The sequence below is a fragment of the Heptranchias perlo genome, chromosome 17, assembly GCF_035084215.1.
Source record: "Heptranchias perlo isolate sHepPer1 chromosome 17, sHepPer1.hap1, whole genome shotgun sequence".
NCBI lineage: Eukaryota > Metazoa > Chordata > Chondrichthyes > Hexanchiformes > Hexanchidae > Heptranchias > Heptranchias perlo.
Genome location: NC_090341.1, coordinates 16,403,105 through 16,426,735, shown reverse-complemented (window position 1 = coordinate 16,426,735; position 23,631 = coordinate 16,403,105). Strand labels below are relative to the sequence as shown.

General features: G+C 39.2%; 2 protein-coding genes across 3 annotated transcripts in view; one reads left to right on the top strand and one right to left on the bottom strand.

Moving 5' to 3' along the window:
- cenpp (centromere protein P) overlaps positions 1 to 1,749 on the top strand; it is a 246,823-nt gene extending 245,074 nt beyond the window's left edge. The window contains exon 9 of the mRNA XM_067998622.1: positions 1,530 to 1,749. Within this exon, the coding sequence (XP_067854723.1) occupies positions 1,530 to 1,642 (113 nt within the window). The 3' untranslated portion in view covers positions 1,643 to 1,749. The remainder of the gene's footprint in view (positions 1 to 1,529) is intronic.
- Positions 1 to 23,631, bottom strand: part of ippk (inositol 1,3,4,5,6-pentakisphosphate 2-kinase) — a 99,396-nt gene that overhangs the window by 19,910 nt on the left and 55,855 nt on the right. Inside the window, exons 9-13 of one of the 2 annotated variants that reach the window (XM_067998618.1) lie at positions 23,118 to 23,397; positions 20,011 to 20,161; positions 13,370 to 13,472; positions 11,075 to 11,154; positions 1,737 to 7,998 (exon numbers count right to left, since the gene is read on the bottom strand). In XM_067998618.1, coding sequence (XP_067854719.1) covers positions 7,773 to 7,998; positions 11,075 to 11,154; positions 13,370 to 13,472; positions 20,011 to 20,161; positions 23,118 to 23,397 — 840 coding nt within the window. In that variant the 3' untranslated portion in view covers positions 1,737 to 7,772. Of the gene's footprint in view, positions 1 to 1,736; positions 7,999 to 11,074; positions 11,155 to 13,369; positions 13,473 to 20,010; positions 20,162 to 23,117; positions 23,398 to 23,631 lie in introns of those variants that run through there. The other variant, XM_067998619.1, reaches the window with a different exon arrangement.

Genomic DNA, 23,631 nt, shown 5'->3' with positions numbered 1-23,631 from the left:
CGACTTGAGCTCTCAATGTGTCATTTTGTCCATGAAACAAAAAGTTATGGAATTAAAAATGTAGATTTAAAAGAATTTCCCACCATTTTCTTCCCTCCCCTCACACCCTTGCTGGGATACAGCCCTCAAGTAGCTCACCAAAATTTCTAATCAACCATAAAGGGCACCACAAGCAAGCCCACTAGTAATGGCCACACACAGCACTTACTCTACCTCTATACTTGTCTCAGCTTAGTTTGAACGAACTACTCAATGCAGTTTGATTTGTCACCTAGTGATTATTATTGCGCTGTTGGTCTTTGAACATTGTAGACCCAGTAATGTAAGTTAACCCATGGTTAAGAATTAAGTCTGTGCCTTTTAATTTTGCCTGAATTCAGATTTTTAAAAATACATTCAGCTATCAGTTATAAATCAGAAACTCAGGTTTAATTGGCAAAATAATTCTAGATGGAACAAACATGTGCAACAATCTACACAAAGTATCTGTATTTAGTTAAAGATGATATGTTTGTTATTAGCAGCTAGTATTGATGAAGTGCCCCAAAGCAGAACTTCAGTAAGCCAACATTAACTAGAATCATAATAGTCTTCTTTATTGAATGGCTTTTTAAAGAAAATACATATGAAACTGACATGCTTAATGTCTTGTTTTCATTCTCTTGCCATGACTGCACAGATGTTTGAGGGCTGCTTTCTAACAGTGTAGGTCCCAGCTGGCCAGACAGGATAACTATCCCTTTCTGTGTTCTCTGGTAAATGTTTTTTTCCCCCCCTCAAATCTTGGCAGTGTCAGTTTGAATTGGTGGGACTCTCTTCCTTCAAAAATCAAATGCAGAGACATTGAACTTCCACATCAGCACATATGCTACAAACATTTTTTTCTGGGTAAATAATGGTTTATTATTCCTTAAAAGAAAAATGTGCTCAGTTGCTAAGCAAACTACATTAAAGTTTGCAGTTTGCCCCGAGTAAGAGCTTAGCACCGGAGAAGGAACCTCATGTGAAAAATATTGATATTGCCTGAATTTTTAAAATATACTCTAGGTAGATCTTGACAGAAATTGACACTTTTTATATGAAGTCATTCTTTTAAAAAAAAGGCCAGAACAGTCATTGGGGATTCCATTGGTTTTTCTGTGCAATTACACCTAGTGAACTGATGTGCTAATAGGGTGGTAACAGCAGGAAAACCAGCCCAAAGATCTTCAATTGCACTGCTAGAATAGCAAATTAATGACCCCCATCCATACCAATATTGCATGCCTTTTATTTGAATAGCTGTAAATATGTGTTAAATAGTTCATTACAAAGGTGAAGATTATACATAAAAAAATCTTCAAATCAGTAGTAAAGCAGTGCAGCACATCAGCTTTTAATGTCGACCCTCAATCAATGCTGGATCTCACTGTACCAAATGGTGGCAATAATACCAGTTACAAACACTAGCCTTGTTTGTATACTTCAACCCAATTATGTTATAGTACTTGACTAGAACTGTTAATAAAATAATTAACTTTTCTCTACAGTACTTGACTTCGACACGGAAAAAGTTGTGGACAGTGCACCCAGCAGCTTTAGAAGTCTTCTACGCCTGTTTGGAATAGAGGTTGCTATTGATTGCTTAATTAAACTAATGTGAAAGCAATCCTAAAATATACAGCTTGTGTTGTGCTAGGAAACAACGATTGTTCCCCAAATGTAAAAGGTTTTCCTTTTCTGTAAATAAAATATGCTTTTATGTTGCAAGTCAGGATCATTTTTATTGACTTTACATGTACCATTTTAAAATATTTTGTACATCAGGACATGCCACAAATACATTTCATTTCTCCTCTGGCACTGTCACATGAAAAATAAATATAGCATTTAAATACAAATTGCCAAAGAAAATATTTACAAATACAGGGCAAATTCTATTATACACAAGATTTCTAGAAGTCCTCTGTACCAAAGTAGTCTGTTGAGATTACCTTTCAAGTGTGCTTTTCCTCAACTTGAACAGTTTAGTTCATTCATACAATGGTAGTTTAATGATAATTCACAGCCTATTTCATAATTGCTCTACTATATAAATCTGAAATACAGTGTAAAATTGTGGTAAGAGCAACTAATGGTCAGAAACAGTACTAGTTATAATTGACATTTCTACACAATAAAACTGAAGGCAGAAGACCAAGTTAAATTAAAATTAACAGTGGCATATTTCCAAATCAGCAAATAGGTGGGTGGTTCACAATGATAAAACATAAGCTGAATAAATCTCTGCACTGTAGACATCAGTACTAGTATGAGGCTGTATTCACTTTAATACAATAGATATTATGAAAGTGTTATATAACCAAGTGGAATTGGCTGCAGCTTGGACCACTTTATAAGGCCATAATTAGGTTGTGTACCACAGAGCAGAACATTGCTGTTTGAGTGATTGCCCATGTGCACCAATCCTTCCGCTCAGCTCGTTGTTTGTTGTACTGTTATCAATGCTGATTCACCCACCACAATGCTCCACAAGTACCCAGTGTATATAAGCCACTCAGACTCAAACCAAAAACTACATCATGCATCATTCACAATGTCAGCTCCAGTTGCTGGAGTCAGCATGAGATGAATGCTCAGTTTGACTTATTTTGAGGGACTGATTGATAGGAAATACAAGAGCAGGATTCTACAGGAATGGGTAGTATGACAACTACATTAAATAATTGGTCATGCTTATGGTTTTTGATATACAAGAAAACAATATTAAAAGTACCTAGCACTTTTAACATCTACATGTTTAAAAATGTGATGGGAGATTTTTACAACAGGAGTCCACTGCAAAACATTTCTCTCCAATGTACTTCACAAAGTTCCTGAATATTACTTGCAGGTGTAAGATCAGTTGGCACTAATCATTTCTTGAGCTATGGCTTTCCAACCACACAAAATAAAAAAGAAATGCATTTGTTTATCTCCAAATTTAAAACATTAGCAAGCTAGTAGCAGGAACAGTTTTCTAAAAAGTTAATTGTGAAGAGTATAGGATTAGTTGAGTAAATTATTTAATTGGTAAAACTATTTGACAACATTTTACAGGGAGGATTTACATGGTTACAGAAATTCATCATATCCAAATATCAAGTTACTTTAAACATGTGATACAGATGTCTCTGCAGAATTAAAAATCAATTTTCCTGAAACCGTACCTTTTTGACAAGATATTTCCCAGTTAGGGCAAACGCTGCAGTATTTTGACTATTTTTGAAGTAAATGTGGATAACACTTGAAATTGAAGAATACTGTTCAGTCCTTGCACTTGATGTTTCCCAGTAGCAACATTAAAAAATGTAAACATGGATTAGTTTTGTTTACACATCAACTGCACATCTTTTGCTTGGTTTGAACCTGAATTTGCAAGGGCATGCTGCTTCCAGGTCAATTACTCAATATGTGATAGTGAAAAGTCATTCTTTGAAATGAAGTGAGTGTATAAACTATTCAACCTGTCCTTTTAAGAGGACCTTTGGTTAGAAGTAACACTATCCTGTAATAGCTTTATTTTTGAATAAAGTATCTTTTTGGTAAATGAGTATCTCCAGGCATGCAGAGGTTCAAAACAAAGTCTGTTTAGTTAATTTATCTCAACCGGGGCATTAGTGCTATAATCAGAAACACTGTCTTCAGATAAAGGGAAAAATATGCCAGGGGTTCTTGTTGCTGATTAATTTCCAGTGGAAAGTGCCTAGGTGTGGATATTGGGTGAAGACAGAATCAAACTCGGGAGCGATACCAAGAGGTGGAATAGCCTGCTGACATGAATGGCCATTTTGGGGAGGGGGGAGGGGAGGTGATACATTTTGTGCAAGTTAGTGATTGGCAGTGTAAGTTTTATGTGTATAAACTCAGTTCATCAATATTAAGCACAGGTATCATCACAATAATCCAGGTTAAGAATACCCAGTACAACCTCTAAGGGTCACTAACAATCCCAGAGATAGCTGCAGAAGGCAAAGAGAATATAGGCTATGTGGAATGTACTCTAATCTGAAGAATAATTATACCCAACAGTAATAAGCACTTTCTCTTCATTCATTCTATTGCAAATAGCATGGATAGGAACACTATTCCCAAGATTATCTAGTACAGACTTCCAACACAGGTCTGAAAATGTACACATACTTCATAGCAGTAATACTTTATAGAGGTGAGGTGATTACTCTAAATGTTCTCCCTTCAGATAGCCTGCAATATTTCTTGACTAAATTGACACAGATCATTGTCACTGTTCTACTTGGCCATTGATTCTACTAGGGATTTCTGGTCCTGCTACCAGAGCAAAAAGCATGCTTTTTGAGGTGTTTGAGATTGGACTGCCCGTTACTTTGTTTCTGTAGAAAAGGAATAATTTTCCTGATACTTTTAATCCTGTCTGGTAGTAACACAGATGTTTACAGAGTGGAAACTGCTCTTACCCACTGTTGAGGAAGCATGTGAAAGGATGGTACCATAATCTCTGGAACCATATAAATTTAACACTATCAAAACAGAATTTTGGATGAGGAGAAAAATCCCAACATCCTCATGCAAAATGAGATACAGTGGCTCAACAATAAAATTATGTAGCTCATTAACTCATATAGGCAAAACCAAGGCAACAGATTTGGGATTAGGAAAAGAAAATCTGAATTTGTGCAGCCCTGTTTAACTGTGGACTTGAAAGGCAGCTCTACAAGATGCCTTTCACAAATTGACAGAAATGGAACATTTCCTCAAAAATCTGAGCACAGGAGCCACAAAGCTGAAATAGTCATTTACAGCCTCTTGTAAATGGTTTACTTCTCTTGATCATGCATTAAGTGTTCTCAAGCCCTTCTACTCAGAGGTATCAGAGCTGTGCACTGCTTTCCATAAAAAGGTATGAACTGATTTAATGGCATCTCAAGTTTGCCTCACTCAACAGGGCTACAGGTTAGGGAAAGGCCCACATACAGTTGTAAGTGCAATAAACCAGATAGTACAGCCTTCCAGCTACACTCGAGCAGTGTATCTAGCTTTGCCTAAGAACCAGTATGTTGCATCATTGAAGAATCCAACAGATTCATAAGGTTTGATTCTTCATGTCCTTGGGCTCTGGATTAACAACCATCTTTACCCTTTATTAGTGAGCTGGTGCAGTCTTCTGTAATATCTCCACAAATCTACCACCATAAAATTGTGAATCCACAGTAAATCTGGAGGTGTCACAGATGTGGGTGATTTAATTAGACTTTTGGGTTTGTGGAACTGAAGAACTCATGCAGTAACTTTTTGTATACAGCTTTCTTTTACTTATGAGTAGACCAGTTCACAGTGTGATAGATATCAAAGCAGGGGAAAGAATAAAGATGCTTTAATTCGATGATGAAAGGGAAGGTCACAAGTTCCAACCAAAAAAATCTCAAAAGAACAGGTTTCCCACCAAATGTAATTTTTTTTCTGGTTACATAGTTCACCTTCTCCATTACATGTGATGCATTGCAAATAAGGTTTGTTTTCAGTTTTAACATGCTCTTCATGAATAGATTTTAAAAATTGTTTTTAATTAGACATTCCTGATTTTCACCTGAAAGTTAACACTTAGCAATTTTGTGAAAACAATATGAGTCTAGAAATTTTGGATTTATGCACTGCTTTAGCTGCACAAGGAGACACAATTTGGCATAAACCAAGTAAAACTGGAAACAGACATTTTTTTAAAATTGACTAGTAAAACAGTTTAAATGAATATGTGCAAAACCTTTTGTGGAGTTAAAAAAAATAACATTACCTATAATTTTCATTTAGAAAATGTAACTTGTTCATTTCACCCTCCCCCAATTTACATTTAATAAAACTAAAAAAGTCCCTGTGGCTGTCATGTCCCTACTATGCTCCTCTCCTGAAGTCTCTATGCTACTCTCACTGTACTCCTTTCTCATGGAGCCTTTCAGTGCCCCCATTACACCACTCTCCCAAAACACTTCAGTGCTCAATTGTTTTCCCAGGTAGTCTCTCTTAAACCTACCCCCCACATTCTCCCTTCCCTAATCCTGCTCTCATTTCTCTGCTATCCCAAGGAGTGTCTCTGGCTCTACTGCCAAAAGGGCAGCTGAGTGATACTCTGTCTTATTCATTTAAATAGTGCCATTTTACTTCATATTCATAGCACTTTCACTCATTTGTTTATACCCTCTATCATTCACATTAGTCATACTTGTAAACATTCACTGAAGTGGCATCTTTTGATTTCACTGACACTGGTTAAATGGACAGCCCATTTTAGGTGATGCTTTTAAGCAGGCATCACTATTACAATTCTTTGTTTTTATTCCCAACAGTAGTAAATAATTTCCTTAAGAAATAAGTTTTAATTCTGATTTTTATTTTATGTTATGTAATATTAAACCAAGATATTTTTAGTAGCCAACTTTAGATTATAGAGGTGACGCCACAATCCAGCACTACCAGTCAGGAGTGGTACTCACAGGATGCGCATCTTGGGAAATGGCCAGGGCACAGCCACTGATTTTCCATCCAGTAAAATTAATGGGTGGAAAATGACAGGGCTGTGTGCCTGCAGTTTCCCCACAACGTACTCACCAATAGTGCTGGAATCACAGAATCATCCCTTATATTTCTTAATAAACCTGTTGTGTCAGAACTTTTACTGCTCCAGAGTGAATGTCACTACTCAAGGGCAAGTAATGCACTGACACCCACTGCTGATAGCATAAAAAAAGCACCACATAAAACAAACCATACTCTTAAAAGCATCAAAGCATGCCAGGGCCATTGCCCGCTCCCAAGTTTAATTCTAATCCTGAAGTTCAGAAGACAGTTAAACAATGAAGCTGCATCCTTGCAGCTTTTCATTCTTAAACTCAATTAGTTTATTGTTGCGTAGCTATTAAAACCTGGGGGCAGTGTTAGATTCATATTCATACAGCATCTTAACACATCAAACACTGCGCTGCCACTTGCCATTCTTTGCCCTAACTAGTGCAAGCCATTCTGAGGTCAAAGATTACAAAAGTCTCAATTTCAATGGCACTGTTAAACCAGGTGTATAACTACAAGGAGTTAGTAGTCATGTGGGCTAACTGCGGCAATATCCACTGACTGGCAGAAAACAACTGGCACAAACCAAAGCAAATTGGTCACCCCCAGTAGCAACTTCAGTGATGAGCCAAAGCTAAGAAAATTTACAATTTCAAACATCAAGTTTATGACCATAGTCATAGCCTTAAACAGCACACTAAAACTCCAAGAAAACAGAATGCAGCAATGAGAAAATACATGACATTTCATTAGTGATCTTGTTAATGGACATCATACTTTTCTTACAGGTTTCAGTGCTGTTTAACTAAAGGTGGTTTGTGTTTTATTCAGCTGTCTTTCAAGAACTACCCCCACTCTCCAAGGTAACTTATAAAGCATTCTGAAACACTTCAGCTGACTCTATAGAAACCCTCAAAGCCATTGTGCTTTAATATTTACAATCTGCAGTTTCCCTTCAAGGCGAAGGTTATTTGATTTTTCAAAAAAAGCTGTGCTTAGTGCTATTTTTATTGGTGAATGGCATGCTTTTTAAATAAAGCCATCCAATCTAGTAAGTTTAAAGATGTCCACAATTTAAAATTGCTCTTGCCAACTTCAATATTCAAACTGACTCAGGTCAGCTATTTTCTAAATTTCTCACTCGTGTTTGTGGCCTCTCAGTCAGTGCGGTCCTCTTATTTAATGTTAGGTGAATGCCAAAGCCCTACAAAAACTCACACTGAATGAAAAAACAGTGTGCATTCGTCATTTTCCTTGTAGAAGTTTGGAGTGGTAACATCCTTTTTGGCCCTCGTGCTCTGCACGTAATAATTTATTATCTTCCCATCTAGTTTGTACTGGTGTGCAATGTTCTCATATGGTTTGGGATCCAAATCTAGAATAGAGACGGAATATACAAAGCAAGCCCTTGACGTCTGAATTATGATACTTGGTTCCGGCCTGTGAAAAAAATGAAGATGTATAATTGTAGATATATCCTGCACTATTAGAATTGGAAATACACAGATCTGAAATTACAACATATACTACATGCAAATTAAATTTCTGACTCCGCTTTTTTAACAAAGGCATTAACCAGTTTATTTTAATTTCTCTATTCTGCGTTCATGAACAAAACTACATTCTCCTCTCCCACCGGCTCCCCCCATTCAACAATAGCATTGCACAGCATGATTTCAACCCACAAATAACCCAATTTGATATGTTCTGTTGGAGAAATGCAGGTAATGGTACACTTAAAAATTAAACAATGGCATAAAATAAGAATTCATATTCTCGATCATTACAATTGGTTAATTTTTTTCCTACAAGCGATATAAAAAAAGTCCATCTCAATTTATTTGTATAACTAAAACACAGAATAGGAAAACTTAATGGCATTTAATAAATAACCACATGCACATATATGAAGTTATGCAAGTAGCCAAGTTGTAATTGTATGGGGCCATATGATGCACTAAATCATGGCCTGACTAAACATCAGAGATAAGGGGCTTATTTCATGAAATCAATGGACAAGGCAATGGGGAGCGCATTCATGATTTTCTGAGATGTGCTCCCACCAGCAAGGTTCCCAAACCAGGAGCAGGCAGCCCTGTGGTCTCCAGAATTCTTGGACAACATTTTCCCTTCTGATAATTTAACTAAAAAGCAGATACTACTAGATGATAATGCAGTATCAGAAGTGCCAACAGACAATTCATCCATGCTTAGCAGTGGTCGGAGTATTATTATTCCTCTGAAAATGAATTAAGGATATGTTGTCATCACTCTCTTTAAAAAGCCTAGCCTCAACTCCTCCAGCCATTCCCAATTTCTAATCTCCCTTTCCTCCCTAAAGGTTCTCAAATGCATTGTTGCCATCCAACTTTTCTCTCCCTGTTCAATTCCCTTCAGTCTGGCATTCATCCAAAGCACCAAAACCACCCTGGTCAAGCTTACTTCAACAGCACCTCTTAGCTTCATTACCTACCGCCTAGATGAACAAGCGCAGCAACGTCACAGAGAACACCATAACCTCAAAGTTACACACAATCCAGGCTTAGACATATACTGCTATCCCTTCATCATTGGGTCAAAATTCTGGAATTCCCTACCCTAATACTATTGTGGCAGCAATGAACAGCACAAAGACTGCAAAGAAAGTCCACCATCACCTTCCAAGTGCAACAAAAGTTGGGCAATAAATACAACCTTGTCAGCCTCACCCACATACTAAGAATTTTGAAAAGTCACCAACTATATCCTGTGTGACTGCGACTTGAGAGTCCTCCGTCTGTACAAGACATTGTTTACGCCTTAGTTGGAGTATTACTTGCCATTCTCGGCACCCCCTTTAGCAAGGTCATTAGAACCACAGAAATGGTACAGTAAAGATTAACTAGAATGATACAATGAATAAGAGGTCATGGTTTTGATGACAGACTCGAAAAATTGAGTCGTCTTCATTGCAACAGAAAAAGTTACGGGGGATCTAATAAAGGGTTTCTGAATTCTGAAAAGTTCTTTGTGAGTAAAGAGTGATAGATTGTTTCTAATAGTTGGTGAAATTGCAACAAGGGAGCATAGATTCAGAATTATCACTAGGGTTATTAGAAAATGGACTGCTTTACCACAACTGGCTATTGATGCAGAGGCTACACCGTTTAAAAGGGAAGAATTTGAAAAAGAATATAAATGGATACAGAGAAAACACAAGGAAATGGGATTAGAATACACAGCTCCAGTTCAAGAGGCAGCATCAGCACAGCTACAATTGTCCAAATGGAAACTGATAGAATAATGGAGTTTAACCCCCAGAAACACAAGAACCAGTTGGATGCTGCAATGGAGGGACTTTAGGATGGATGAACTAAGATGGGCCAAATGGCTTTCCTCATCTTTAATTATCTTGCAATCCTGTGAATTATACATCACAACACATTCTCATGATTTCATTAGCAGGATAAAAACTACAAAGAAATGAAAGAAATACCCCCCTTTTTCTGAAAAGGAAAATAAAGCCCCTTATATATAACTGCTGGATAGGAAGCGGTATTTGAGGCCAGATTGGAAAAACACGAATTATAAGTTGCCTCAGCATGAAGCCCTTATTACAACATACTTTCCTAAAAGCAGCTCTTCAAAGAGATACCAAGGTCACTTGTCCTTATATTATGGAGTTCCTTTTGTGGTTGCTGAAGCAGCTTCTCTACATGGTTCAAACAGACCTTCTCTAACAGAAATCTGAGATAGCTCTGCACCCCCCACCTTCCAATGGAACCAGATCCATAGGACCGTATTGGCCATGCTGTTCCCAGAGCCAAGAAGAGATGACTACTAAACTTCATAACATCAGTGGAGACAAATCAAATTAAACACAAAAGTTGGCTGGGACTTCAATGAGCTGTGTTCCTGGTGGCAGGGAGATCTGGGTCAAGCAGAGCAGAGACTTGAGTGTGTCTGGATGTACCCGTGTGATAGAAAGGAAAATTAAATGAAATAGCAAAGATTGCTAAACATAAAAGTGAAATAATTCAAGAAAAAAGAGAAGCCAAAAAAATGTAAAACATGGCTGCCTTTGTGATCTTATGGAATCGATTGTGCGCAACTACGTGATTAACATGGACCAATCAGCAAACACTGGAAGGATTCTACAATCAGTAATGCATTTCAGGCACAGACTTGTACAACATAGATCTCACCCTTCTACTCCTATTCATAAGTATTAGTCTGTAGTACAGTGAAACTTAAATTGACCAGTGTTCTGGTTTGTCACAAAAAGTCACTAAAAATAATTTTTAAATCGAGAAAGACAGAGATACTGAGATTGAAAGAGAAGTGAGACCATATCTCCTGAATAGGGAAGCGACAGGTTAATGTTTTGGGTGTAGAACCTTACTCCTGACGAAGATAAAGAAAATGTTAACCGGTTCACTTTTTAGATCCTCATGGACTGTGTTTATTTCTAGCATTTGCAGTTTTAAAAAAAAAATTCTTACTATTTTAATATATTTCCAGCAACAGACTCCCTTACCGTTCTTCCAGAAGACAAGGAGAAAGTGCTATCATGACAGAGCAATCCTTGGCCGTTGTGGCAACCCTGTACTGATGAATCTGTAAAAAGTAAAAAAAAAGAAAAAAATTTCTGGTTGTAACACTAACTATATCCACATTTTAAAGGTATCAACTTTTACAATTCAGGGCTAAAGAGGATACAAGAAAGAGTTTGCACCAGGTCAAATAAATAATCAAGAGGGTCTTTGTATGTGAATGCCAAACTATAGGAAAAGAATGAGAGTGACTATATTTAAGATAATCATTTATTCAACCGCCATACAAAAATGAATTATGCAAAAGTAGCACAGAAAAAAGCAGCAGAATTTCTCATGATTTATTACTGAGCCCAACTTGGACAAGCACAGCACGAAAACATGGTCACTTTCAGTTATCAGGTGAAATCCAAATATCTGGTGTCAATTCTGGTCTCCTCTTCCATTTTGTGCAATCTGATTGGCTCCTGGGATCTACATGCAATATATTGTATATTCTCAAATAAGGGCCAATTAGATGCCAGTATTTAAATTTAAAGATAAGAGGGTGATTGAACCTTTCTTGATGCAAGGCCACCATTGCCATTTTAACAGCAGCCAATAAATGAGTACTGCCAGCTCACCTCCTGCCTGGTGTGGAGTCTCTAAAGATGGAGTCTAATGGTTTCAGACACCAGATAATCAAGCTCACAACAGATTGTTTTTTAATGACTTTATTCACAACAAATGTAAGGAGTCTTACAACACCAGGTTATAGTCCAACAGCTTTATTTGACTTATTCACAGCAGGCAAAGATACACAGAGTATAATTACCCCAATATGAAGAACAGAGAATACAGCGGTTTCAGAGCTCCCTTCTTCCCAGGTCTGTTCTAAAAAGCTGCGGCCAACCTAGCTATATTTATACTGCACATGTGATCTGGCCTTGCTCAACTAAGACACAAGAATGTTCCGTTATCAAACACACAGGTACCATATCTTGCAGACCAAGACCATTTATTAACGCATCCCTTCTGCACAATATCAATAGATAAGAGTAAAAGACATAAGACACAATATACTCCCAGACATTCCTCATTTTAAAAATGGTGATTCATATTGTTACTGTGGGTTGTTGAATGTATGTTCAATAATTTTCCATTAACATGCATAACATAGCAGTACAACAGCATACTGAACAACTTAACAGAATCTCATCTGTCAACACTAGGCAGCCCCACTGCAGGCATGACTGTACCAGCTCCCCCTGGCTTCCTTAGTCTAGAACTCCCTCCATCCTGCCCACCCAAGCCCTCTCAATGTGGCAATGTCTAAAACATGATGAATATGGCGCAGCAGCAGGGACTCTTCTCCAATGTTTGAACAAATACCTAATATCAGGAATGGATTTGTTACACCTAAACAGTTTGGACTTAGTGCATTATTTCTCCATGGATCTCTATTCAGGTCAATGATGAGTGATTTTGTTTAAAATCAGTGTTTTGCTGTATTACAGTTCACTGCATAAAGGTTTCACTATACATTGCCATGACAAAAGGGCAAAAGATATGGTTTACACCAAAAACAGAATGTCTCCTGGGCTCTCTCTTTACCCATATATTTATTTTATCAACCCCCCATTTTCTCATTACCAAAATATTAAACAATAGTGTTTGTGGGAGCTTAGATAACATCATTTGACACAAAAGCAATTAAACTAACAAATACAGTGTTTCAGACCTATATCAAAGATATGTTCTGAGCACTGTATCCACCCCCGAACCCCTGCTCCCTCCAAGCTGGATGTAAAGAATTTTCTTTAGGAACTTTAGATGTAGTAAGTGACGGGCAAACTAAAGAATACTGAGCTACCACAACAGCGTGAAACACTCTGACCTGGGGACCACCTAAGTTCAAACAGAGGAAGAAACAAATTTATCACACAAAGCCACTAGTTTAAATTGATCTGCTACAAAGCAAGACTCAAATGTTAGATAGTAAAAAGTTTGGCTTTTCAAACACTTTTCATGAATATGAGTACCAATGGTGTTTGTTCACTTAAGTATCTCACTAACTGGTGGTAGCAGCTGGTAAGGAGCACATCAAATTTATAGAATGGCTAATATGAGGGAGGAAAAAATTAAACTCTCTCAGAACAAGGCTTGTGTGTGAATGTTTAATAAATCAAAGCATCTTGATCAAGTTAACATTTTGACATAAAAGCAATTAAACTAAAATACAGTGGTTCAGACCTATATCAAAGATATGTTTTGAGCAATGAATCTGCCACCAGTTTTACCTTTCGAGCTGCATAGTCCACTGTTCCATCATCTTGTGAATGAAGATCTGATAGACTGTCATAAAAAGATTCATTATAAGGGCCATCTAAATGCAACCTACTCCTGCATAGGGAAGAATAGAAACAACAGTTACTTACATCTAAACTGCCTAAGATGAAAAATGCTTATATTAAATCAGAGTCCATATTTACAACCTCCCGTGACCAAAACAAGATAGAGAATGGAGCCTCCCTCAATGCCTTGTTGAATAAGGTAGAATAGCTGGAAAGTTAAGTCAGCTAATCTCAGCTGGGGTGATATGATTGGACTCAACAATCCTGGGTTTGGGAGGAGGAAGGGCCAGTTTCTGTTCCTGATCAGCATCAAGTGACCCCTGCTGAAAGGATGGGGGGGGGCGGGCGGAGGAATGAAAAGAAACACAAGCACAAGAGTACATCAGATAACACAACTGGGCATAGCTTTGATGCCATGTTTAGGATCATAAGAATTGTCAATGGCAAGATGCCTGAGATGTGTGCGCGTGCCTCTAATAAGCGGCGAAATTAAAACAGTACTGGCATAATCCATACAACCCTTCTATAACTCTAAATGTCAAACTAATTGCCACATATATCTCACAAAAAATTAGGAAAAATAATCAGGATTAGAGACACAATGTAGGCTTGAAAACAGGAATTTCTGCCGATCCTCCTAAAATTTGATAAGTAGCTGCATTGAAACATGCCTTACTGCAACAGGAGTATATTGCAGCAATGAGTATACTGCAGCAACCTCATCCAGTTAAAAACATTTTGTCTACAGATTTTTTTTTAAATTGCACAGTGCATTTTTCCACACAGGCAGATGGCCTTATCCTGGAGTAATCTTAAACTACACTTCTTCATTTACAGATATCTGGAATGCAAAAACAATCTGGTTCTTGTAAAAATAAGTACAAACATCCAACATCTGAAATAAAAAATTGATTTTTGCAACCTAGTACGTGCAAGCTAATACCATACAATCAACTATGACCAGACTGCAAACCCCAGTTTTGACTGGATAGTTCTTGGGTTTCCCTATGCTGAAGAATGTGCAAATCTTGTTGCACCTTTCTAGCCACTTGAAGCAAGGAGTGGTATTAATAGGTAGAATCTGAAAGATGCCTTTGGACTGAGCCATCGCCCACTTCCTGGTTATAGAATGTAGGCTGAGATAAACAAAAATAAACAAGAATTTTTAGTCAGATGGAACAGGAAGGTTAACTGTTTTGCAGAGTAACTTATTCAGCAAGTACTTTTCAAATGCTGCATAGACATGTATTTAAAAAGCAGTACTGTTATTAGGAACATTAGCACAGCACATCACTTTAGGTTGGCTTCAATGATGCCTGCTCGGAATTTTAGAAACTTTCAAGCCTTAGAATCTAATATACTGAAACATGCGAGAATGTTACCAACCCCTGAACATTTGAAAGATGTTACTCTATCTAAAGTGCATTATTCACACAATCCTAAATTGATTTAACTGTAAAGATGCAGCAGTATTACTTTGCTGGAATGCCTATTAATAAAACTTCAAAGAATTGGTCACAATTTTAATAACTTAGATTTATAGTCCTACAGCACCCTCAGGTGGTCAGTACGAGATACACAGGGAACTAAAGTCCACAACAGAGCATACTAGATGGAGGTACCTCAAAATGAATGCTACCAGCTTCTTACCAGTTGGACAAATGTTAAAGATGAAGCAGTACATTACTCTGACTCTTGCTGCTATTAAATATCAACAGTTGACAAGTTATCTCAATGAATTGAGAAGTGGCTGGACAATAGAAGGCAAAGGATGGTGTTTCAAGTGGAAAATGCTGCATCTGGGATAATGTAGCCAGTGATGTTCCAAAGATTTGTTCTGGGCCGGTTGCCGTTTAGAACATTTGCAAACGATATGGAACAGGGTGCCTTCACAGTAACATTACATTTCCTGACAACATAAGTTATGTAGACAGATAATGAGTGGGCAGGAATCTAATTTCAGAGAGACTTGGGGGCAGATAACAAGTGGAAAGGAATCTAACTTCAGAGAGACTTGGACCAATTATGTAGATGGGCTGAGATATGGCAGATGGATCTATTTGTGGATAAATGTAGGGTACTGCACGTTGAAGTAGGTGAAACTAGACATGTATACAACATGAAGCGGTCCAATTTTAAGTCCTCCATTGGCAGGGGATGAAAGCATCTGGTCAGTGTGAGACAAGTTATCAACAAGACAAATTACTCATTTGCATTTAGAGTGCAGTGGACTACAAATCAGAACAAGTTATACTGATGTCATACATCAATGGTGAGGCAAATTCTGGAGTAAAACGTGAGGTCTTGGCCACCCTACCTCAAAAGATATAGATGTGTTAATAGGGGTTTAATGAAAAGTGAACACGATATTATGCCAGGCCTCAGGGGACAGAGTTATGAAGAAATCCTCGAGTAACTAAAACTATTTGCACCAGAGAATAGGGGAGGCATGATAAACAAACTATTTAACTCAATGAACATTGGACTAGACGACAAATACAAAATTCACAAGCCTCAAGCAAGGAAAGAAATTAGAAAATCTCCCCCCACCACTGGATAGTGGTTATGTGGAACAGACTTTTAGAGAAGGAAGTTGAATTGGGGTCAACTGGCACTTTCCAAAAAGCAGCTGGAACGATATGCGTCGAGTCATGGATTGCGGATTAAAGAGCTATTAATTTCACGGTTTGTTTTTTCCCCAAGAAAGGGGAAGAAATTTATTTCTTTTAACTCAGGATCAAACTGGTAATATGGGAAGGGAGCCCATGACAGAACTGTGTATGGGCTCTGGGTGCAGCTGCTTCCCTGGAAAAAATGGCCTCCCCTTCCCTCCCTACCACCCCCCCCACCCCAAACTGAATTTTATGTTCTTAAAGGATTATTTTCCTACCAAAAATAAAACAAATTTCCCTTCTAAGTTTCTATTTTAAATCAGATAGGATATTAAATCATAATAATTACTGCGTCATTATTATGATTTACTGTGGATGCGTCAATGCCAGATTCATCAGCCGCACTCAGAAGACAGTCCAGAATGTCACCCGAGCACAACGCAACGCCATCAACGCTCTCAAGACCAACCGCAACATCGTCATCAAACCAGCGGACAAAGGAGGAGCCATAGTCATACAGAACAGAACAGACTATTGCAAAGAAGCATACCGACAACTGGACAACCAGGAACACTACAGACGGTTACCCGCAGATCCGACCAAAGAACACACCCACCAGCTCAACAAACTGATCAAGACCTTCGATCCAGACCTTCAAAGCATCCTACGCACTCTCATCCCACGTACTCCCCGCGTGGGAGACTTCTACTGCCTCCCAAAGATACACAAAGCCAACACACCCGGACGTCCCATCGTATCAGGCAACGGAACCCTGTGTGAGAACCTCTCTGGATACATCGAGGGCATCCTGAAACCCATCGTACAGGGAACCCCCAGCTTCTGTCGCGACACTACAGACTTCCTACAAAAACTCAGTACCCACGGACCAGTTGAACCAGGAACACTTCTCACCACGATGGACGTCTCGGCACTATACACCAGTATCCCCCACGATGACGGCATCGCTGCGACAGCATCAATACTCAACACCAACAACAGCCAATCTCCGGAAGCCATCCTACAACTCATCCGCTTCATCCTGGATCACAATGTCTTCACCTTCGATAACCAGTTCTTTACCCAAACACACGGAACAGCCATGGGGACCAAATTCGCACCCCAATACGCCAACATTTTCATGCACAAGTTCGAGCAGGACTTCTTCACTGCACAGGACCTCCAACCAACGCTATACACCAGATACATCGACGACATTTTCTTTCTATGGACCCACGGCAAGGAATCACTAAAGAGACTACACGATAACATCAACAAGTTCCATCCCACCATCAAGCTCACCATGGACTACTCCTCAGAATCAGTTTCTTTCTTGGACACACGAATCTCCATCAAAGACGGGCACCTCAGCACCTCACTCTACCGCAAGCCCACGGACAACCTCACGATGCTCCACTTTTCCAGCTTCCACCCTAACCACGTCAAAGAGGCCATCCCCTATGGACAGGCCCTGCGAATACACAGGGTCTGCTCAGACGAGGAGGAACGCGATGGACACCTACAGACGCTGAAAGACGCCCTAGTAAGAACGGGATATGACGCTCGACTCATCGATCGACAGTTCCGACGGGCCACAGCAAAAAATCGCATAGACCTCCTCAGGAGACTAACACGGGACGCAACCAACAGAGTACCCTTTGTCGTCCAGTACTTCCCCGGAGCGGAGAAACTACGCCATGTTCTCCGCAGCCTTCAACACGTCATCAATGAGGACAAACACCTCGCTATGGCCATCCCCACACCTCCACTACTCGCCTTTAAACAGCCACCCAACCTCAAACAGACCATCGTTCGCAGCAAATTACCTAGCTTTCAAGAGAACAGCGTCCACGACACCACACAACCCTGCCACGGTAACCTCTGCAAGACATGCCAGATCATCGACACAGATACCACCATCACACGAGAGGACACCACCCACCAGGTGCATGGTTCATACTCCTGTGACTCGGCCAACGTTGTCTACCTCATACGTTGCAGGAAAGGATGCCCCAGAGCATGGTACATTGGCGAGACCATGCAGACGCTGCGACAACGGATGAACGGACACCGCGCAACAATCGCCAAACAGGAGGGTTCCCTCCCAGTCGGGGAACACTTCAGCAGTCGTGGACATTCATCCACCGACCTTCGGGTAAGCGTACTCCAAGGCGGCCTTCGAGACACAAGACAACGCAAAATCGTCGAGCAGAAATTGATAGCCAAGTTCCGCACCCATGAGGACGGCCTCAACCGGGATCTTGGGTTCATGTCACGCTACACGTTACCCCACCAGCGAACAAATGTTATCTGTTTTTAATATAATGGGTCATTTGCTGGCTTTCTCTGCCTTCCGGATGTTTCTGCCTCTCTGTTTTTTTTCCTGTTTGTTTTTTTGTTGAATGTGTATTCGGGGGTTCTGCAGGTGACACCTCTCTGTCTGAACACGGTGATTGCCTTGGCAACGGGCAGTTGCAGGGGCATTCTGTAAACACCATGTATTGTTCTATATGTATAAATGCGTAGGCTTCGAGGAGCTCCTGAACATTTACCTGAGGAAGGAGGAAGCCTCCGAAAGCTTGTGAATTTAAAATAAAATTGCTGGACTATAACTTGGTGTTGTAAAATTGTTTACAATAATAATTACTGATGTAGCACTGCACAATACAATCTGGTGAATCAAATCCAGTAAATATTAAAGGAAAGCACTTCAGCCAATCAAGCCCATTCTTTCCAAAGACCAAGTGCTATTCATTTCATCATGGACCCCAATCCATTCATTTAATCTCCCACGGGAAAGTTTGACAAATATTCCCTGATCCTCAAATGGTTATCAAGCAAAACTCCAAAATATACATCCATTCTTAGATACCCACTTTGTGCTCCTAGCTTAAAATTTTAAATCTGGCATAAGTGCCAATAATTCTTATGATGCTCCAGTAATAAACTTTTAAATGACTGGCAGTCCAATCACATTTCTCAGAAGATGTGGAGTGCGAATTGCAGAATGAAGCTCATCAAGTTGACTGATTTTTACATCTATTTTCCAAGTTTACCTTTCCCACCGTTTATGAACTGAAACACAGTGGCTCAAGCATCTGTTATCCCATTTAATTTCCAGGACTGCCCATGACAACGCTATTGCTGTTAAAATGAACAAGAGTCCCCCTCTGGATGCCAACAATTCTATCATGGGCTTCCTTCCCATATCACCCATTTGATCCCTAGTTTAAAGAAATAAATTTCTTCCCTTTATAGGGGAAAAAACAAAGTGCAATTAATAGCTTTTAATCCTCAATCCATGACTCAACAGATGTCAGCACTGCTGACTCAATGGACCATGTAACAGAATCTCAAAATCTTTAGCAATTGCTAGATTAGTTGCTATAGCAATCAAACACAAGTAAACTATAATCATAGTGACACCTATGAATGAAGTATTTCTTGAAGCTGGAACTCATTTAGAGAACAGTTTGCTTCGTGCTTGAAGAAAAATAGCTCTTGAACAGTATTACCTTTAGGCATCTAAGAACCAGGCCAACCAAGTAAACTGAAGTGAAAAGAATGCAGTAAGGTGAAACTTGGAATATAGTAACAGTGCAAGGGCAAAAATCTAGGTCATGTATTACTGATTTAGTCACTAGTAGACTCAATTAAAAACAAGCTAAAAAGCATCTACTGGCAAAAAAGGAAAAAAATATATATAAATTGAGAACAGACTTGCGAGAATTTTTTTTAAAACTCTGAAGGATTGAACAGCCAATTCCCACTCCAACCAGACAGCATTTCTGCCCCCATCCAGTGTTTTCTGGGGTTGTAAAGATAAGAGATATCTAGTCAACTCATCTAATGCCTAATGTTATCAAGTGGTATTGAACTGTGGATACATTTGTTACATTTTAGTAGCAAATAGCCATCAAACATATAACCCCATCGCTCATTCCACATACTCCTAGAATTATCATAATTCCAGTTAACCTGTCTTTTGGAAATTCCTCTAAGTGCTGTTGAACCCTCAGATATAAAGGGTAGATTCCATCAACGTCCATCATATCAAGCATCTGCACTTCAAGGATCCGAGAAAGAACACAGCCTTCAGGCAAGCCGGAATTCTCCACTACGTGAATACCTGGAAGCAAATAAAAAAATTTTTTTTGAAAGCTGCAGTAATACAAAAACAGTAAGTCGACCAAAATTAATTTTCAATAGAAATAACAATTAAATATTTTTAAACTGGAGCTAGAGTTTAATGGTCTTATATCAGAAGTTACGCTTTTCATTATTATATACGTTCACATCCTAATGATTTTTAGATGTTAATTAAGTTTTTGTAGGTAAATGTGTAATGGATATCCTCCATTTTATGGCTATGCTGTAGCTTGGAACTGATTGATAAAATTAATTATATAGCTTTCAACATGAACTAACAGCACACAAGTTCACAATATCAGCACATAAATGATCAAAAGCTTTTTCCCACAATTTATCAATTCAGGAATATTTCCTATTCTAGGTAATTGAAAATATCCCATCTTAAAATCTGAAGCACTATTTTGTTATAAAGCTAATCAAAGTGGCGATGCAGAGGGATTTAGGGAGGGAATTCCAGAGCGTGGGCTGACGGCACAACAGCTAATAGTGGGGCAAAAGGGAGGGGTGATGCACAAAGCCAGGAGAGCTCAGGAGAGGTTAAAGGGCTGAAGGAGGGTACAGATACAAGAAGGGGCAGGCCGTGAAGGGATTAAAACACAAGGATGACAATTTTAAATTTGAGGCACTAGGGTACTTGATGCAGGATAGGATACGGGCAGCAGAGTTTTGGCTGAGTTGAAGTGAATTGAGTGTGGGAAGGCTGGTCAGTAGAGCATTGGAATAGTCAAGTTTGGAAGTACAAAGACATGGGTGAAGGTTTCAGAAGCAATGGGCTAAAACAGGCAACGTTAGAAGTGGAAGTTGACAATCACTGTGATGGAGAGGATATGGGATCGGAAGCTCAGCTCAGGGTCGAATGGGACGCCAAGGATCCAAACATTCTAGTTCAGCCTGAGACAGTAGCCGAGAGGGGGATGGAATCAGTGGCAAGGGTATGGAGTATATGATGGAGGCCAAAGAAAATGGTCTTACCAACGTTTAGCAGGACGAAATTGTGGATCATCCAAGATTGAATGTCAAACAAGCAGTCCGACAGCACAGCAGTGGGGGAAGAGATAGAGCTGGGTGTCACTGGTGCATATGTGGATGCTGATCCCATTTTAGCAGGTGACATCATCAAGGAGCAGCATGTAGATGAGGAAGAAAAGGGGGCCAAGGATCGATCCTTGGGGGACTCTGAAGGTCATAGTGCAGGGATAGGAAAGGAAGCCATTGCTGAAGATTCTCTGGCTATAATTTTATAGGAAACAAGTAAGGAATGTCCAAGTGACAACTGGGGGGAGGTATTGGAAAGGGATGGTGTGGTTAACCAGTTCAAAAGCTGCAGGAGGTCAAGGAGGAAAAAGGAATAACATACCATGGTCACAGAGACAGTCATAAATGTCATTCGTGACTTTGGTTACTGCCTTTTCGGTGCCGTGGGAGGGGCAGTAACCTGATTGGAGAGATGATGTACTAATGCATTAACAGAATTGGGCTATAAACGAGTTACATAAAGAAAGTAAGCCATCATCAACATCATTCATCAGTCGACTATTGCTAGTGATCCTGTGACTGTCCTCCATAACTCTTTATTCATCATGCAGGATGGTAATTCCTCTGAGAATTTCTGTATCCTGTACAAGTTGAGTATTGGACTTAATTCTAGGCTGACCTCTCTTTTTATTTCCATGTTTTGGTTCCCAGAATAGTTCTGAAACCAGTTCTTTTTTTGCCATGAAGCAATAGCCAGCAAGTTTCAGCCTTCTATTGTTTATTACTGTTGCTATTCTGCCTAAGTCGCCATATAGTATCTTACTGGGAATGTGGTCTTTCCAGCTGACATCAAGCTTTTTCTCAATAGTCTTGGGTAGGTAAGCCAACCTGAAAATCCTCAGTTTTCTACATGGTTACTGTATTCATATTTTAGATATCGATGATAAATGCTGAAACTTCTATTTTAATACAAAAAGAAATGGATGAACAGATGTCTCATTGGTAAAAGTACAAAGAATACTCCAAGTAGGTGTCCTGCAGATGAAGTCAAAGGTAGCAATAGACTAAGCGGAGTGGCCTGTGGCTTTACCATGGTAATGAAAAATCAATTCAACTAACCAGTTTGATATTTCTTTGGAAATAGCAGACATCACCATATGTCACATTTGGTACAAACAACTGTCTATCTTTATGACAAGGCCCAGTTCTGTCATTGCAGTAAGAATCTTCTGGCATTGCCAGCACAATCTGCACTTTATTTCCAATTCATTAAAAATGCAAGTTTTTCAACATTAGTAGCTGAACAAATCTGCTTTAGAAAAGTGCATCAAAAGATCCATCCAGAGGAGGTCACTGACATCAGGTATGGCCATATTTATTGTTTAGTTAAACTTTGTTATGGTGTGGCAGGATGCAGGGTCACTCTTTCAAATCCATGAGTGTGGTCCCCATTTCAGCTTGGTGGCTCAATACCAATGTCCACATACATATATGATTCTATAACTCAGTTTCGCAAGGTCCTATCACACTTCAAAAGAAGACACTGCAAGAGAAGGTTTAAGCCCAATGCTTGGAACATCCACTAACATTGAGAACAGCATTTGAAACTGAACATGGATGTCGATGACAAATCTGATCAAAATTATCAAAAACATTTGACTGCAACATTTTCACAAATATAGGCAAGATACTAAAGAATCTCTGCAGCTAGCAATGAGGAAAAACAAGACCTAATGGGAGGCACCCTTACATATGGAATGGAAAGGGAGAGTTAGCTGGATGAAAACTTCAGGGACCATTGCCCATGAGTCTCCCACTGGTTGGCCTGGGTAACTCAATTGTGTGTGAGAATAAAGATGAAACACAATCTAATTTTATACTAGTCATCACAAATGAAATACATTGGGATTATATATATTTTTTAAATGTAACACATAAAAGGCTAACAAAACACTCACCATTTCTTAAAACTTCCCTGTGAAAGTGACTCGCTTCACAGTGACTCCTTTCCTCTGAAACACGTGTTCTCTTCATACCACCTGTCCTGCAGGTGTCTGGATTGCTCACCAAAGCCATTGTTATTACATGAATCAGTTCACTGATAACAGTTCTTGTGCATTGTGGTCCACTAACCACACCATTAGCAGGGAAGAAGTAAGCTTTCAAATGATTAGCAAGTTCATTCAGATCCATCAAGCAGTCCTGGTCATCTTTACAGCCAAAGATCAACTCTCCATTCTTCATGTGTTAGCCATTAAAGTCATGTAAGATGGGTTTTTTAATATTTGGGGGGGGGGGGGGGAAAGAGAAGGGGGAAAATGAAAAATTAATTACTGCAGACACATAATACATTATAATACATCTCTACAGAGGTTGATATTTCAACGGCTATCAAAGTAAGGATAAACGTTCACTAAACTATTTCTAGCATAGTATATTCAGAAGTGTTTTAAGTTTCAACTTCTGCATGTG